Source organism: Cherax quadricarinatus, chromosome 10 (genome assembly GCF_038502225.1).
Source record: "Cherax quadricarinatus isolate ZL_2023a chromosome 10, ASM3850222v1, whole genome shotgun sequence".
Lineage (NCBI taxonomy): Eukaryota > Metazoa > Arthropoda > Malacostraca > Decapoda > Parastacidae > Cherax > Cherax quadricarinatus.
The window spans coordinates 12,707,741-12,722,211 of NC_091301.1; the positions used below are offsets into that span (position 1 = coordinate 12,707,741).

The following is a 14,471-nucleotide window of genomic DNA, read 5'->3' on the forward strand; positions in this document are numbered from 1 at the left end:
TGTGCGCTGTGAGGAGATAACAGATAATGAGATAACAGACAATGAAGAGATAGCAGACAGTGAAGGGATAGCAAGCAATGAGATAACAGACAATGAGAGAGATAACAAACAATGAGGAGCAGATAACAGACAAGAAGGAGGAACTAGCAGACAAGGAAGAAGAGCTAACAGCCAAGAAGGAGGAGCTAGCAGACAATGGACTCAAACAGAGAGATGTTGCTCAAGAAACTGGCAGGACTACTTAAGAGGTAAGTGATTGCTCCCTTAATAAAGACGGTGACTTTAGAAATTATATCAACAGACGAATGGACGCGGACTCGAACCGTGGTCCTTTCATGTACATTCCATTTAGTATATATATATATATATATATATATATATATATATATATATATATATATATATATATATATATATATATATATATATGTATATATGTATATATATATATGTATATATGTATATAAATATATATATATATATATATATATATATATATATATATATATATATATATATATATATATATATATATATATATATATATATATGTATGCAAAACAACCACTCTGAAAGAATAGAGAAATTCCAAGCGCTTTCGTGACTACTCACATTATCATAGTTCCTTGATAATGTGAGTAGTCACGAAAGCGCTTGGAATTTCTCTATTCTTTCAGAGTGGTTGTTTTGCATATTTTGAAATCACCTGTTTACTGTGATCTTATTGCGTATATATGTATATATATATATATATATATATATATATATATATATATATATATATATATATATATATATATATATACCTTCTGTACCATATTATGTAATAAAATATACCTATTTTTAAAAAAGAATGAAAAGATGAGGTGGTAGGGAAAGTGGAATATTCAAACGGCTTCAGGAAGAAATCCAGATATTCTTCCTTGAAGCCCTTTTATCCATTTCTCCGAGGCTATGGGTCCCACAATTTACACCAAAGGTGGACTCTCTCTCTCTCTCTCTCTCTCTCTCTATATATATATATATATATATATATATATATATATATATATATATATATATATATATAAATATGTATATATATATATATATATATATATATATATATATATATATATATATATATATATATATATATATATATATATATATATATATATATATATATATATATATATATATATATATATATAAGGCAGTTTACAGTTGTCTCGGATGGTAGGTAGAGAACTAGGATGCAGCGGGCGTTCTCTCTCTGAATATCAACGCTGGGGCTCTGGAAGACAAAGTTTATCGGATCTCGAAGCTCTGTTGGTTTCGATGAGCCTGGAGCTCAGTCCCCAGAGGACCCTCGCGAAACTTCCTCCGCCCAGGAGTCAAGGGTATTCGATCCTGTTGCTGGGAAGCGACGCTGGAGGGTCGTCAAAACTCTTCCCAGGGCTGCTTCAACGGTACCTGTGATGTCAGCGAGATTGTTTCGAATACAAGACGGGGACAATCTCCCCCCCCCCTCTCTCTCTCAAAGGCCGTTCTGTTGAAATTGAGTTTCGTATTAACGGGGTTACCCTGAGAGTGTTTTGTAAACATTGTTTCTGTTTGTTTACCTGTGTACTTGGAAACAACTCTTGTTTGCAAGAGTTTTTATTTGATTGCACATTATTTAGGGAGTAAAGCAAATTTTATGAGAGATTTCGTTTCAAAATCGTTGAATTTACAAGCTAAGAGCTGTTATCCTACCTATAATAATAATAATAATAATAATAATAATAATAATAATAATAATAATATCTTTATTTCTACAAGTACATGTACAAGGTATACAGGTCTAGCTGATATCAATAGCATACTACTGTACAGAAAGCCCCTTGTTATGCAGAGCATTTCGGGCAAATTAGGTCAGTTTTGTCCCAGGATGCGACCCACACCAGTCGACTAACACCCAGGTACCCATTTTACTGATGGGGAACATAGACAACCGGTGTAAGGAAACACGCCCAATGTTTCTACCCTCTGCGGGAATCGAGCTCGGACATCACCGTGTGAAGCGAGAGCTTTAGCCATCAGGCCACGGGTACCGTGTTTATTTACACCTCAGTTTATTGACGAGCTAAGAGCTGTTATCCTACCTCAGGTGATTAAAAAAAACAGGATGCCACCCACAACAGCTTACTAACACCCAAGCAATTATATACTGCTGGTGAACAGGAATAATGAGACTTACTCATGGGTCTTCACCTTTCCGGGGTTTAAACCTGGGTGCTTTGCTTGTGAGACGAAGGTGCTTCAGTTGAGCTGCGATCAGTGTAATTTTGCTGGTTATAAGAATGATAATAAAATAATAATAATAATAATAATAATAATAATAGCAATAATAATAATAATGTGTGTTTTAGTGTTTATGAGTGTGAAGTGTGTTAACATACGCTTCTAAATCAATGATAACTTTCTGAATATGACATAAATCTGAAAATGCTTAACGAAAGTGAAGAGAATGACATGCCAACTGCCCTTGCACATCTCATACTCCAAGACCAGAGCAAAGTGACGGGAGTAAAAGAGAGGAGAGCTAAAAAAAAAAAAGAGAGAACGTTATCTTTGACGTCACTTGTTAAGTTTCACGTTGATATTACAAAAAAAAAAAAAAAACAGAAGCGAGGATCAGAAGCTTGATTTCATCGCGCTCACAGAAACCAAGGTGTCTCGCTGGAGCTCTCTATGTCTGTCTGTAGGGTGTAGGTGTTGGTTAGATGTAGAATTTTTCCCGGCGCTCAGGATCGGGTCTAAAAATCAGGGGTGGGTCCCACTGCAAAGCACTCCCTCTGGAACGCAGGCGAGAAAGATACATGATAATATACACTTGGAAAATCGTAGAGGGACTGGTCCCTAATCTGCATACGAAAATCATTCCATACGAAAACAAGACTCGGCAAGAAATACAACTTCCCTCCTCCCCCCTAATGAAAAGTAAGAACACCACGAGTACGCTGAGACAACAGAGTAGGTGTCAGGGGCCCAAGATTGTTTACCTGTCTCCCAGCATACATAAGGGGGGTTACCAGTAGGCCCCTGGCTGTCTTTAAGAAAGCGCTGGACAGGCACCTAAAGTCAGTTCCTGACCAGCCGAGCTGTGGTTCTTAAATTGGTTTACGTGCGGCCAGCAGTATCAGCCTGGTTGATCAGGCCCTGATCCACCACGAGACCTGGTCACGGACCGGGCCGCGGAGGTCAACGCCCCAGGTATAACTCACCTGCTGGAGTCTTGAAGACTAAGTAGAGTTTTACTGTTGTTGTACATGTGAATGAAGACACTGCCAGTAGCCGTCACTGCATCACTGCCAGTAGCCGTCACTGCATCACTGCCAGTAGCCGTCACTGCATCACTGCCAGTAGCCGTCACTGCATCACTGCCAGTAGCCGTCACTGCATCACTGCCAGTAGCCGTCACTGCATCACTGCCAGTAGCCGTCACTGCATCACTTCCAGTAGCCGTCACTGCATCACTGCCAGTAGCCGTCACTGCATCACTGCCAGTAGCTACTCTTTGGTGCGCTTTAGCCATAAGATTAATAGCACCCCGACTGACGGACAAGTATCATTCGTGTTTCGGCTTTGGTTCTGGAATCACCGGACCGAAGCCATGACGCCAAAATCACTAGAATGAAGCCATGGTACTGTAATCACTAGAACGAAGCCATGGTACCGGAATCACTAGAATGAAGCCATGGTACCGGATTAACCAGAACGAAGCCACAGGTCTCCACAGTACTTCCACTGCTCCATTATCAATATCACTTTCAGGAATCACTGGCTGGCCAGGATGATGCGTGTCAAGACGCTGTTTACTGACGAAGAACGTACATCCTTTGTAAGCTATTAATTACACTCACTAGTGAACCCATGTTCCATACTGACCTGGCTTACTGCTCACAACTTACCCACAAAATGGAGGCAAACTGGAGGTTTCGGTTGATACTGTATCATTATCAAGTCCCATGTGACATGATACCGGTCCAAGACTAGTCGAAATGTCATCTAGTTTTGTTTATAATTTGTGGGTTAGTTGTTAAGTGTTCTAGCTGCGACGATGTGACTTATATTCGTTTAGTTAAGTATTAAGGAGGAGGAGGAGGAGGAGGAGGAGGAGGAGGAGAACTCTGGGGAGAATTGTGTAGGGTAGCAGCAGCAGCCGTGGGGGACCAGGTGAGTGGATACCACTGAAAGGCGCCATAAAGAGCTTAAGAAAGGATGTTGAGTGCCAGAATAATGAGACGGTTTAGCGAGGCAAGCTTATGTTGTTATTGTGAAGTACTGTGAGGGAAGGAGGGAGGGAGGGGAAAAAGAGAGAAGGGTAAATAGAAAGGGGAAGGGGGAAAGTGTAAGAGAATTTTGGGAAGAGAGGGAGGCGATTCAAGGGTGAGTGGGTGGGTAGTAAGTAGAGTGAATGAGAGACGAGTAGAGATAGAGTTATAGATAGATAGATAGATAGATAGAGAGAGAGAGAGATATATATATATAGAGAGAGAGAGAGGCATAGTCACTTGTCAACCCCTCGGCTACGTTGGATCGTCTGACCACAAGGCTGTTTTTACCACACTTAAGATCCCAACAGAACGAGGTGAGGAGTCCACACGCACAACCTGGCTATGGGAAAGAGGTAATTGGCCAGCCCTTTGCTCTGAGCTCGCCACCACCGACTGGAATGCTCTTCTCCAAGGGGATGTTGACGACCAAGTGAAAGCCTTCACTGGACACATCCTTAATCTACAACAAGAACACATTCCTCACCGGCAATATGTGACGAAGCCTACAGATCAGCCTTGGTTTGGCTTTCGTTGTAGAGAGGCTGCTACTGCTAAGTACAAAGCATGGCGAAGGTATAAGAGACATCCTACCACCTATAACAGGAACTTGCACATGCAAGCCTGTAGGCATATGGGTGATGTTCAAAAGTGGGCCATTGCTAAATGGGAGGTGGACACTAAAAGAAAGTTAGCATCAGGTAGGGTAGGCTCCAAAACCTGGTGGTCCCTGGTCAAGGACAGACAAGGTTGTCTGCCTGATGAACTTATTCCACCGCTAAATCGACAGGATGGGACCACCTCTACTAGTAGTCAAGAGAAGGCGGACCTCTTTGCTGAACACTTTGCTACCAAAATGCAAGTTCCTGATCCAGCAAGGGACCCTCCTTGGCTAGCTGCTAGAACTGTGTCAAAACTGTCAGTGGTGACAATAAGGCAGGAGGAGGTGCATTTCCTACTTAAATCGCTTGACCAAGAAAAGGCTGTGGGCCCAGACAAGTTGAGCCCAAGATTGTTGAGAAGATGTGCAGACCAGCTAGCAGCACCTCTAACTCGCATCTTTCAGCACTGCCTAATACAGTGTAAATGGCCCTCTCTATGGAAAGAGGCAAATGTAGTCCCTGTTCACAAAAAGAAGAGCAGAGCAGAAATCAGCAACTACAGACCAGTGTCACTCCTGTCAATCACTGGTAAGATCCTTGAGACAATAATCTCAAGACAAATGACAGAGTTTTTTGACTACCACTCACTACTTTGTGATCGTCAATATGGCTTCAGGAAAGGTTACTCTGCTGCTGATCTGTTGTTAAACCTCTCCACTAAGTGGCACCAGTCACTGGATGAATCCAAAGTCAGCTGTGTGGTAGCACTGGACATTGCTGGCGCTTTCGACCGGGTGTGGCACCAGGGCCTCTTAGCAAAACTTCAAGCACTGGGAATTGCAGGCTCTACTCTATGTCTCCTCAGTGACTACCTTCATGGTAGATCTCTAAGTGTAGTTCTCAATGGAACGGAATCAGCAAGACATCCTATTGGGGCAAGTGTTCCACAAGGAAGCGTGCTGGGTCCATTGTTATGGAATGTCTACTTCAACGACCTTCTTCATCTCATCCCAGAATCACATGCATATGCAGACGACTGTACACTGACATTCACTTATCCAAGAGAAGAAATGCCAGCTGCTCTAAGCTACATCAATCACCAGCTGAGAGCTATATCAGTTTGGGGAAATAGATGGCAAGTAACATTTGCACCTGAGAAAACGCAAATGATGATCGTCTCTAGGCACCATGATGGTAATGCTGGTGCAGTAGTAAGGATGAATGGGAGGATGTTGGCACCTGGAGAAGAAGTTGATATCCTTGGGGTGAAATTTGACTCCAAACTAACCATGAAGAACCATGTTGTAAATCTTGCAAACAAGGCAGCCAGGAAGCTTACAGCACTTCGCCGTATCTCCCATCTGCTTGACAGTAGGGGTTGCAAGATCATGTACGAGGCACAAGTACGCTCGCATCTTGAGTATGCTCCACTTTCTTGGTTTGCCTGCCCCCCCCCCCTCTCATCTGCGACTGCTTGACAGAGTAGAGAACAGAGCAAGACGTCTCATCTCTCGCCTGGACCCGTCCTGGATAGATCTGTCATTTCAGCAGAGCCTTCAACATAGGAGGGATGTGGGTGGCCTTACTGTTATGTACAAGGCCAATATTGTCAAAATACCACACTTGGATCCACTTCGAGGACAGCGTGAAACAAGCTTTTATGCCACAAGACGGGCAGAAAGCAGCAACTTCACTCTGTAAAGTGACACAAAACTAAGCTTTTATGCCACAAGACGGGCATGAAAGCAGCAACTTCACTCTGGCTGTACCCTTCTCCAGAACATCACTCCATCTGAGATCATACATACCCAGGATGACTCGAGTATGGAACACATTCGTACAGGATAATGATGTCAACGAGATAAAGTCAGTTGATCAAATGAAAATGCTGGCCCACAGATGGCTCCAACTTCATCCTGTTTCCTACTTGTATGTCTCATAACAATAAAAATGCTTTCAAATGAGCTGATGTAGGTAACAGCTCTTAGCTTGCCAATAAAGTTAGGAATCCTTAACCTGTAAATAGCTGTCAATAAAGCTAGGGATCCTTAACCTTGTCAAACCCTGTGTAAAAAAAAAAAAAAAAGAGAGAGAGAGAGAGAGAGAGAGAGAGAGAGAGAGAAACAGTTCATCGCACTCATCAGCTGATTCATGACGTACTGTGTGACGTCACATGATCGATCAGCTGACAGGTCGTGACGTCATCAGGACAATGTTAATACGATATGGAGTAGATGTTACCACCTTGGGGTGTGGGGAAGGGGAGAAGGTAATTATGGGGGAGGGGAGGGGTTGAGAGAAGGGGGCACATAGCCTCCACCACAACCACCATCTGTGCTGCTACCACCATCTCAGCCACCACCATAAACAGTCATTATAAACAATTATAATTATATCTGACAATCTGCCTTCTTATTCAAGACGATATTTTTCGCGGGGAATTAAATTTTGAACTGGGGCGAGTGTATTGGCGCACGCCATAAGGCAATAATACTAGGCTTGAGTACCGGAGTTTGACCTTTACGACTCTTGGCTAGAGTGATGGCTGGTATGTGACGTGTACCATGTTGCCATGGTCACGTGTATGTTGTGTAGCGGCACACACACTCACACTCACACAAACACACACACACACACACACACACACACACACACACACACACACACACACACACACACACACACACACACACACAGATGATGGAATATGTAGCAATAAAATGCAAGGAGGCTGAGGAGAGGTTTGTACCCAAGGGTAACAGGAGTAATGAAAAAGCCAGGATGAGCCCATGGTTTACCCAAAGGTGCAGGGAGGCAAAAACCAAGTGTGCTAGGGAATGGAAGAAATATAGAAGGCAAAGGACCCAGGAGAATAAGGAGAACAGTCGTAGAGCCAGAAATGAATATGCACAGATAAGAAGGGAGGCCCAAAGACAATATGAAAATGACATAGCAGCGAAAGCCAAATCTGACCCTGAAACTGTTGTACAGCCACCATCAGGAGGAAAACAACAGTCAAGGACCAGGTAATCAGGCTAAGGAAGGAAGGAGGAGAGACAACAGGAAATGACCGGGAAGTATGTGAAGAACTCAACAAGAGATTCAAAGAAGTGTTCACAGAGGAGACAGAAGGGACTCCAGAAAGACGGAGAGGTGGGGCACACCACCAAGTGCTGGACACAGTGCACACAACCGAGGAAGAAGTGAAGAGGCTTCTGAGTGAGCTAGATACCTCAAAGGCAATGGGGCCAGATAACATCTCCCCATAGGGTATTGAGAGGAGACAGAGGCGCTATGTGTACCCCTAACAACAATATTCAATACATCTATCGAAACAGGGAGATTGCCTGAGGCATGGAAGACAGCAAATGTAGTCCCAATCTTTAAAAAGGAGACAGACATGAAGCATTAAACTACAGACCAGTGTCACTGACATGTATAGTATGCAAAATCATGGAGAAGATTATCAGGAGAAGAGTGGTGGAACACCTAGAAAGGAATGATCTCATCAACAGCAGCCAGCATGGTTTCAGGGACGGGAAATCCTGTGTCACAAACCTACTGGAGTTCTATGACATGGTGACAGCAGTAAGACAAGAGAGAGAGGGGTGGGTGGATTGCATTTTCTTGGACTGCAAGAAGGCGTTTGACACAGTTCCACACAAGAGATTGGTGCAAAAACTGGAGGACCAAGCAGGGATAACAGGGAAGGCACTACAATGGATCAGGGAATACTTGTCAGGAAGACAGCAGCGAGTCATGGTACGTGGCGAGGTGTCAGAGTGGGCACCTGTGACCAGCGGGGTCCCGCAGGGGTCAGTCCTAGGACCAGTGCTGTTTCTGGTATTTGTGAACGACATGACGGAAGGAATAGACTCTGAGGTGTCCCTGTTTGCAGATGACGTGAAGTTGATGAGAAGAATACACTCGATCGAAGACCAGGCAGAACTACAAAGGGATCTGGACAGGCTGCAGAACTGGTCCAGCAATTGGCTCCTGGAGTTCAATCCCACCAAGTGCAAAGTCATGAAGATTGGGGAAGGGCAAAGAAGGCCGCAAACGGAGTACAGTCTAGGGGGTCAGAGACTACAAACCTCACTCAAGGAAAAAGATCTTGGGGTGAGTATAACACCAGGCACATCTCCTGAAGCGCACATCAACCAAATAACTGCTGCAGCATATGGGCGCCTAGCAAACCTCAGAACAGCATTCCGACATCTTAATAAGGAATCGTTCAGGACCCTGTACACCGTATACGTTAGGCCCATATTGGAGTATGCGGCACCAGTTTGGAACCCACACCTAGCCAAGCACGTAAAGAAACTAGAGAAAGTGCAAAGGTTTGCAACAAGACTAGTCCCAGAGCTAAGAGGTATGTCCTACGAGGAGAGGTTAAGGGAAATCAACCTGACGACACTGGAGGACAGGAGAGATAGGGGGGACATGATAACGACATACAAAATACTGAGAGGAATTGACAAGGTGGACAAAAACAGGATGTTCCAGAGATTGGACACAGTAACAAGGGGACACAGTTGGAAGCTAAAGACACAGATGAATCACAGGGATGTTAGGAAGTATTTCTTCAGCCACAGAGTAGTCAGTAAGTGGAATAGTTTGGGAAGCGATGTAGTGGAGGCAGGATCCATACATAGCTTTAAGCAGAGGTACGATAAAGCTCACGGCTCAGGGAGAGTGACCTAGTGGCGATCAGTGAAGAGGCGGGGCCAGGAGCTCGGACTCGACCCCCGCAACCTCAACTAGGTGAGTACAACTAGGTGAGTACACACACACACACACACACACACACACACACACTCACACAGTTCACATATTTTAAGCAGTGGTAGAGAGAAGCACAGGTAAACTCCTGGTACTTGGAGATTTCAACAATAAGTAAATTGAGTGGAAGACCAGGGACCCTCCTGAGAGCACCGGAAGGAAACGTGGAGAGCAAAACTTACGGAAACTCTAGTATAGAAGTTTGTGAATCAACACGTAATGAGAACAACGAGAGAGAGAGAGAGAGAGAGAGAGAGAGAGAGAGAGAGAGAGAGAGAGAGAGAGAGAGAGAGAGAGAGAGAGAGGAGAGATAAACCAGTGTGACTATCTGGTTCTCACACAAAATATATCTGATACAGCTGGAATCCTCCAAGAGGACTAACTAGGTGCCAACCGTCACGTGACAATGACCTCTGAGTGCCTGGTGGACATGTGGAGAGAGAGAGAGAGAGAAATGGAGGAAATGAGTAACGGCAAATGAGATTACAGAAGTGAGGATTATGATAGGAGAAATTTTCTGAGAGGTGGATGGTAAAGTGAACTGGATGACAGATCTTTACAAGAAATGATGGAGGTAATAAAGTGAAAGTGTCACTGTTGAGGCTGTACAGCATGACTTGTGTTGTACAGCATGACCTGTGTTGTACAGCATGACCTGTGCTGTACATGTGGAGTTAACCAGGTTCCGGGACTGACCTATGAGTGACCTGAATAAGTCTTCCTCCTGAACCAGGTTCCAGGACTGACCCTCGTGACACTTTATAGTGTGATAGATGCGACAGATAGGGTAATCTCTCTCTCTCTTTCTCTCTCTCTCTCTCTCCCCTCACTACCACTTTAGTTATGTGACATATAAGGTAATGCCACCCTCACCCTTGCCCTCACGCTCCGTTAGTTATCACAAACGAGGTAATTCAGTGACCTCAGTGACCTAAATACTGACGTAAATGAACCAGTTACCAAAGATGCGATAAGAGTCCTTACATACGAGGTTGTAACTATTTTCCAGGCGAAGGAGGCACTCTTCCTGGTAACACACTCGCTCTCCCAGGTAAGGCACTCACTCTCCCAGATAAGGCACTCACTCTCCCAGGTAAGGCACTCAGTCTCCCAGATAAGGCACTCTCTCCCAGATAAGGCACTCACTCTCCCAGGTAAGGCACTCAGTCTCCCAGATAAGGCACTCTCTCCCAGGTAAGGCACCCAATCTCATAAGTAAGGGGAATCTCGGTCCCATGTACTCGCCTCATACAGAGTGGATCTTGCTAACTCTGCAACTCTGAAAGAGGTGAATGCAGACGTGAACACTGTGGAATTTCTCAGGGAAGAAAATGACTGTTTTCCAGTCTTTCGGAAAAATAGACATAAAAAGAGAGAGACAGATAGCTCTGCAGATACCAAGATGGGTATGACTGGGCATGATCTGTACCTGCCTGGTATTGGGAAAGTCGAGTTATTGGAGTGTTCTTCTATGGTGTGGTCTTACAAGGGAAAGAACAGGAATAAAAGCTTCAGGAGAATTAAGGAGCAGGATAAAGAAGGTAGGATGGATGCGGGAAGAAGCAGGATTAATGCAGTTAAATAACTGCACATATAACAAGGCATGGGTATTTATAGAGGTTGTAGAGAGGTCCTGAGATGAAAGAATGAGGTTGTGAGGTCACACATGGTAGCCAGCACGGTAAGTTGAAGCCTCGCTTAACCTTCGGAGATTGTGACTGATCCCGAGTATTGATTATTGTTATTGACTGTGGCCATGACTGCGGTTTCTCAATGTAATCTGCTGCGACGGCCACTTTCGTTGATGGTAAGTCTTGCCGCTGGGAACTTCACAAAGTGGTTATCGGTGTTTCTGTGTAGCGTGCTGCCATTGACAGTGTCGCCATTTCGGCATGTGTTGCTATGTTCTTTGACTCTGGTATCTAGGTCTGTGCAGATTTCACAGAATAATTTTTGTCACAATCTCCACACGGTATGGTATAAACACCGGCAGTGGTGTTCATCGGCTTCCTTTTCTTGGCTTTTATGGTTTAGACGAACTGATGGTGACTGATATCGGCTTAACTATTAGGAAAGTTGATGTTGCTAGATTCGTTGACGGGAAGTACCAAGTATCTGCTGGGTGTAGTGTTAAAACTAGAGCCACGTTGTATCTTCTCGGCTTTCTTCCTACAGTCGTCAATGAAATCTTATAGGTAGTAAAGTTCGTTTTCTTCTTCACTGCTGAACTTGGCAGAAGGTTCCACCAAACTGATATTGAAATTCTGGTTGAATATCAGAATGGTATACAATACCGACAGGTAGGTAGGTAAGACACATAGGCAACATTCAGGCAAGTTGCCTGAATGTTGCCTATGTGTCTTACCTGCCGAAATTCTGGTTATTGACGGGGTGTGGGTGACAACTAGGATGTTATCGACGTATCTTAACTATTTTACATCTTATGGGATGTGAGCGTTCAGTATCTCTTCCTCCAGGTCATATACAGGCTGCCCATGACAGTACTAAGGGGTGAACCCATGACCAAGTGGAAAAATAGCTACAAGTGACACAAAATTCAGTGGCGTCAAGGAAATCTTGTGCGGGCAGGGGTAAATTTAGATCATGAATTTTCACACGAAAGAGGTCAATGGCTTGTGTGGTTGGCGCCTTAGTGAACAAGGACGTCACATCGAAACTAGAATTTCTTAGTCCTTATCCGTGTGTCCTGCACTGTGTTAAGATCTCCAGAGTGTTTGAGGTAGACTGTGCTCATAGTTTTCAAGAGTCTTGAGAGACCTGTAACTCACAACCCACCTAGTAGATATGGTGCACTGCCAGTGCCAGAGGTGATAGATCTCATTGTAATACCTGGTTTATGTGTTTTGGGCAGACCGTACATGTGTGTTGGTCTTGGTGTGGAAAGAATCAAGTGAAGACGTCTTTGTACCTCTGTTCAGATTCCCTAGGGCTAGATCTGATCTCGTGCCAAAACTGTTCGTCCTGGTCTCAGACCGGGCCGCGGGGGGGTTGACCCCCGAAACCCTCTCCAGGTAAACTCCAGGTATGTTTTAGAGATGGGTTCGTCGGTATCTGTATCACCAGGAAGAATATTCATTTTTTGTTCATAAATGGAACTCATGATAATAACTCCATCATTCTTATAAGAGGAGTTGACGAGGGTCGAAGAATCACCTGGGGATGGTAGGTTTGGAGATGGCTGCAGTTTTTGGACTTTGAGTACAACTCTTCTGGAATTTAACGTCTTCAGACGTGCAGTTTTGTTGATGATATTCAAATTAACAGATCTCTTGTGTATTCCAGTGGAAAACTAAAGTTCTAAGGTAAGAGCTTCTAGTTTAGTGCTGGAGAGGGACGCTGGTGATGTTGCTGAGTATAGTGTGACCACCTGTGTTCCTCCACGGACTCCTCCTAGCATAATCTTATAACCTAATTAGTCTAAATTTTTCTCTTAATTACTCCCTGCTGAGATAATTAATTTCACAGGTAAGTTTACTGCTTTCAGGGGAGGTAATTACTCTCACAGGTGAGGTAATTGACCTCACGTGAGATAATTGCTCATTCAGGTGCGGTGGTTAATCTCCCAGGTGAGGTAAGACTCAGGTGAAGTAATTAAAGTATGAGTGTATCTGTCTACAGATTCACTCATACTTTAAACTTGAGTATTAGTGAGTCTGGTCTTAGTAAGACTGAGCGTTAGTGTGTGTGGGTGTGAGTGTGAGTGCGTGTGTCCTAAGTAAGACCTTGAATATAAGTGCTTCTGGTCTTGGTGCATAACAGTGCTTGTTTCTGTCAATTATTCAGATGATTTACATTCCTTAAGCACGAAAGTGTGAGTGTGTGTGTGTGGGGGGGGTTAGTTAAATGGGTTTAATGTCTATCGACTACAAGAGGTCATTAAGGCTGCATGTCACCTGTTCACTACCTGTGAAAATACCTGAAGTGGGGATTAAAGTAAGCTGTCAGTGTATATATATATGTCGTGCCGAATATGTAAACTGGTCAATTAGCAAGAACTCATTTAAAATTTTCTCCTATACGTTTAAAGATATATTTTTTTCATTAATGCTAATGTAAAAATTTTTAATTTTGCACCAAAAGAATCTTAGAAAACTTACCTAACCTTATTATAACAAGAACAATTTATTTTAACCTAACCCAACTAAATATATTTTAGATTTGTTTGCAATAATTTAATACTAAACAAATACAGTGAAATATTTTTTTTCGTTAGGTTCAGAATGATTTTGGCGAAATTATTGCATACACAAATTTTCGCTTGTCCTATATGGCAAGATGAGCGTTGCTATTTAAGCCAAGATCGCAAGTTCTGCCTATTCGGCACGACATATATATATATATATATATATATATATATATATATATATATATATATATATATATATATATATATATATATATATATATATATATATATATATATCACACTCCTATAGGGAGACCTGGCTTGATCACTGACAGTGTCAGGTCAGGTCAGGTCAAGACTGACTTGCTCAACAATACTCAAAATATTCATTATGTGGTAATCCAGATACCCAGAGTGAAACTGGAACTAACTCGAGTCAGTCGGATTTACAAATAAAAAAGAAATCTTTAAGATTTTTTTTCTAATCAGTAAGACGATTGACGTCTCTTACACGAATTAAGAGAATGTGACTTAATGGCAGATGAAACACTCCGCAGCTTCAGTATGAGGTATGGTAGATCTTAATAACGTCAACTAATTAATTCTGAAGAGACTCGCCCTAGAGCTGTAGCTCAAATACCT

At 43.1% G+C, this 14,471-nt stretch overlaps 1 protein-coding gene across 3 annotated transcripts in view; it reads left to right on the forward strand.

The window, feature by feature from the left end:
- The window catches only part of LOC128687952 (microtubule-associated protein 9), an 82,023-nt gene that overhangs the window by 7,654 nt on the left and 59,898 nt on the right, over positions 1–14,471 (forward strand). The window contains exons 1-2 of one of the 3 annotated variants that reach the window (XM_053775594.2): positions 1–248; positions 10,692–10,733. The exon at positions 1–248 is cut by the window's left edge and continues 499 nt beyond it. The exons of 1 other annotated variant lie outside the window; for it this stretch is intronic. Coding sequence is in view for 1 of the 2 variants with exons in the window: in XM_053775591.2 (XP_053631566.1) it covers positions 196–248 (53 nt within the window). In the remaining variant the exon portion in view is untranslated. The remainder of the gene's footprint in view (positions 249–10,691; positions 10,734–14,471) is intronic. One more of the 3 variants, XM_053775591.2, reaches the window with a different exon arrangement.